The sequence below is a fragment of the Oryzias melastigma genome, linkage group LG9 (genome assembly GCF_002922805.2).
Source record: "Oryzias melastigma strain HK-1 linkage group LG9, ASM292280v2, whole genome shotgun sequence".
NCBI lineage: Eukaryota > Metazoa > Chordata > Actinopteri > Beloniformes > Adrianichthyidae > Oryzias > Oryzias melastigma.
In genome coordinates, this window is record NC_050520.1 from 19,036,845 (window position 1) to 19,041,363 (window position 4,519).

The following is a 4,519-nucleotide window of genomic DNA, read 5'->3' on the forward strand; positions in this document are numbered from 1 at the left end:
TGCACTCTTTTAATATAGATGCGTTGAAAGCATTTTGCTTCAATAAATATCCGAACTGACTTCTTCAAAATGTGAAACTGCAAAGATTTCATTAAAAAATGGTTCCAGAAAATGCTGACGGATTGCCAAAGCTTGATAAAGCTGGTTTGTCTATCTTTGCGCTCAGAAATTTGAGTCATTTTGGACTCACAGTGAATCCAGACACTTGTGTGCAGTTAAAATTGTAAAAGAAAAAAAACAATAAATCGTCTATAGAAGTCTGTGATTGGTCAAATAGTTTGTGCCTGTGGGTGGATTAACAGATTGTTATTGTGGTAGTTTAGCCAGTTAAAAAATTAATTAGCAACAAGCACCTCCACCCCCCCTCAGAGGATCCGCTCTCCTGCATGTCAGAGAACTGCTCTCACTTTTGATGCAGAGTGAGACCTCTTGCTGCATGAAGATAGCTGTGATGTACCTGTGCCGGCTCGATTTAACTCATACATGAACTTGAAAAAATATCTATAATTTAATTGAGACTGAAGAATGGAGCTGCTGCGATGCACAGGGAGTCACGTTCTGTTTTTTTTGTCACCTCATCGCTGCCGTCTGCAGTGCAAAGCTGAACAAATGAAAGAAAGCTGGAGAAAGAACATTGCTGTTCAGGGAGTAAGAACCTCCACTTGCTCACTTACTACAGTTTGGTCTGAATGCACTCTGAACCACTGGACTTTATGACAACGTGTCAGCCACATCTAATTCATAACTGAAAAGATCCCGACAAGTATTTCACCCGTCAACCGAGAACAAAAGGAGATGAACCGCTCAGAGAAGAATCCGTCTGTAAATGCAGGAGGAGGATTTCATTGTTCTTGTCTGGGAAAAAAAATATTACTCAGCTAAACTGTTGAATCTTTTGTGCCACATCTTTTTTTTTTCTTCTCATTCTGACATTTTCTCCCCCTGTCGTTGACCCCCTGTGGTCACCCCCTTTGCTTTTCTCATAAAATATCACTCCACCCTCCAAATCTTTTTTATCAGAGAGGGGAAAAGGAAGGCACTGATGTGGAGATTAAAAAAAAAATATCACATGTGCCTGGCAGGGCTGAAAGGCGGGTTTGAAATACAAACCGGCTCCAGCCTACATCCATCCACCCTCATCAATACTGTTTCAATTGAAACACACACTGCTAATTAAATTCCAGCAAGGGGCAACAGTGCAGCATGCTGAGAGGGGGTGGAGGGGCATCTGCCCTCACATATACATGACAAAACTCAAGAGGACAGGAGGGGGGGGGGCGGATCAGGCAGGTGACAAATGCAGCTGATTCACATGTGTGGTCGATTCGGACTCCTCAATCTTCATGACATTTAAAAAATAGAAAATGAAATGGATATTCAAACCCGACAGAATCCCACGTGACCTTTTCCTCCATGTGTGTGTGGCGGGGGGGGGGGATCTTATGAACAGACCTGTCGTGTGTCTGTGGCATTTGCAGAAAATGTTTGCAATGCTTAAAAAAAAAGAGGAGCAATTAAGTGGAGGGTAATTTTGGAAAGCTGCTGTGTGTGCAAAGTGCGACCCGACCGGACACTAGATGCTGTTTGTTCATATGAGATAGGCGCTAATCCTCAGCCTTCAGAGACGCTGCCCACTTATGTTGTCCTCCACATTCTAATAGGAAACACAACAGCAAAAAAGAGAGGAAAAAAATCTTAATATAACTGAAGCATTGCAGTTTTATTGTTATTAAAGGTGTAAAAATAAATAATTATGATACTTCAGTTAAAATTAAAGGATTTATGTCATGAATAAACTTTTCTTTTTTTTATTTTTACATCTAAATTTATTAAGAATCTAACACTGATCTTCATTGTCTACCTGTAAACCTTTTAACGGCATCTGTGTTAATCTAATGCCACCTAGTGGACAAAGTGCTTCACAACAGCAGGTAAAACGTTGAAATGTTGAAGAAAAGCTTTGCTGATTAATCTTAGTTTAAAAAAAAATAGCAACAGAAAGTTACTTTTTCTTCCTGCCAGAAAATGTTAAACATTTAAAGCTTAAATCTCCACTCAGTAAGCCAACGCTATGCTGAACTCCAGATTCTTGGTGAGCTCAGTACCGATCTAAAATGTCCAGAATTTCCTCCTTCACAGAGGAAGGGGAATGCTGTTGGACACCTGGTCCACCGATACTCGTTTCCCAGCAGTCAAAGCCACAGTCTTTTAGATCCTGCACTGTGCTCTGGACAACAGAGGAGTCAGTTTCTGCAGAACAAAGAAAAGAAACGCAAACAATTAAAAAGAAAGTAACATCAGAAAAGAGTAGGAAAAAAAAGAATTATCAAAAAAAATCTATGTATTTATAACAGAGAATCTCTGTGCAAGTTTTAATATAAGTCAAAATGTTATACATGCAGAAACATAAAGATGTCTTTAATCCAAGGAGTTCTGCTGTTAACATTCCATACCTGAGGAATAACCAGCGCCTGCTCAACATGAGCTGAACAATGAAGAAACATCTAATGTAGATGCTTTTGCTACAAACAAAACATTATTTATTACATACAAAAAATAAACCTTTGATCCAGTCGAGTCAAAGGTTCTGTTTGCTTTGACTCCACACTCTTTAATATAAAATTATAAAAGTAGAAAACAAACGAGAATCAAAAAGCATTCTTTGACACCCCTGGGTTATAGAAAGTTTTAAAAATGATATATATATTTTTTTAATTTTACAGATTTAGCAGCACCTGGTCTCAGCAGTGTGATGCCACAGCCTCCACCCCCTGCGCCGGTTAGCTTGCTGTGGAGCCCTTTGGCCAGTGTGACCCGGCACAGTGTGTCCAGAGCAGGATGCCCAACACCCATAACGTTCAGATGGTGCTGGTTGATATCGATCAGTTCCTGAAAGGGTTTAAAAAAAAAAAAAAAAGGCTTAAGATTTTTGGAAAAAGTTTATATTTTAAGCATATAAATACTTCTCTATACAGACAATCTGTACCTCTAGAACGCTGTAGTGCTCTCCTGTGATCGGTTCACACGTCAGGACTTTTTCACAAGTGTAAGAAATGGCATCAACTGATTCAAGAACAGGATTCATTATGGAGGGAAACTGAAAGAAAGGTAAAAAACACAAACCTCTTCAGCATTAAACTGCATTAGGAATGTGTGAGGAAGCAGGAATTGTTTGCTCAAGCTGGACGTTTCAAGCCGGCTTTGACAGACAGGCAGAACGGATTACACAATGCCCCGTGGATTGTCCTCGGCACTGCCACAACACCACGCAGGGCCCGCTCAGTCTGAGGCAAACCTCTGAACACCTGCTGGTGTCACCAAGGAAACAGCACAGAGGGATGCTGGCTAAGAGTTTCATTTTAATATTTTATGGGGGCACTCGACCCCGGCCTCTGAGGCATCTGTCATGCAAAAGCCCTGGCTGCTATATTAATTATTGTGTCGACAGGTAACACAAGGGGGGGCGGGGGGAAAAAAAACACATTTAGTACCTTGTTAATTTTGTCCTTCACCCTGGCAACAAGTGCTTTGGTGCTGCGCGGTACTTTAGTGTTAGTGAGGAGGATCCTTAATAAAGGCACCCTGTAAGTAAAAGAAGCAGACGAGACATCTGCTCATGTACAATATTTGATCTGCCTCACAAAACCTGCGCTCCACTTCCACTGTGAGGCTCTTTAATGAAAATTCACTCAGCAGGATCTCAATACCTGCTCAGCGGTATGATCTTCCCGGCTAAGAACCGCAGCATGCCACCTGCATTAAATTAAACCAGTCATTAAGCAGACACTCACCATCGGCTGATAATGGCTGAAAAGTGCCAGACGTTTGAGCGTTTTCATGCCTCACCCCACGTTCCGACCGCGTTGTCCACTCCTGAAGGATTTCCGTGGATGATGGTCTCTCCTTGGAAAGCCCAACTGTTGATGCACTCCAGGTCCTCCTGACACCACCTGCATCCGAATTAAAAAGAGATGAAGCCAAGGCCCTGGCAGCTCCAAACCGCTCTGCGATTGCTTAAAGATAATAATCGTTGTGGAAAGCAGAGATTCAAGCGTAAATGTCACACTTGAATCACTAAAACATTCATTTCACTCTTTAATTTTCTTAATAATGTTGAATATTTGAATTGATGAAAAGATCTTGGAGGCTTAAAAAGAAAAAGTAAAACAAAAGTTGTTTTAAACTTAAACTGCAGATTGATTTTTAAGTTTTATGGGGCTTATTTTATGAATTAAAGATCCACTCCGATGAAAATGTTCTTGTGGCATTTTTCTCATGATGGAGAACATATATAAAGAAAATTCCACTTAAATTTATATTTTTGAGTATTTCTTTATTTAAATTATTGTGAAAAAAAATGTCACTTGAAAAAACTTGTAACTATGACGTAAAACCTACAAAAACAAGACAGACAAATACATAAATTAATGTCTTTGTTTTCCTCATCTGAGCCGATATCTGCCTCAAAACTGTATGGCTGAATAGCCCCCAGTTTTGCTCGTCTTTTTTTTTTTTTTTT

The 4,519-nt window shown here is 40.1% G+C and overlaps 1 protein-coding gene across 1 annotated transcript in view; it reads right to left on the bottom strand.

Annotated features, from left to right (window-relative positions):
* Positions 1–561: 561 nt before the first annotated feature.
* The window catches only part of mvk (mevalonate kinase), an 8,253-nt gene continuing 4,295 nt past the window's right edge, over positions 562–4,519 (bottom strand). The window contains exons 5-10 of the mRNA XM_024275129.2: positions 3,847–3,950; positions 3,708–3,753; positions 3,492–3,582; positions 2,987–3,097; positions 2,736–2,889; positions 562–2,250 (exon numbers count right to left, since the gene is read on the bottom strand). Coding sequence (XP_024130897.1) covers positions 2,099–2,250; positions 2,736–2,889; positions 2,987–3,097; positions 3,492–3,582; positions 3,708–3,753; positions 3,847–3,950 — 658 coding nt within the window. The 3' untranslated portion in view covers positions 562–2,098. The remainder of the gene's footprint in view (positions 2,251–2,735; positions 2,890–2,986; positions 3,098–3,491; positions 3,583–3,707; positions 3,754–3,846; positions 3,951–4,519) is intronic.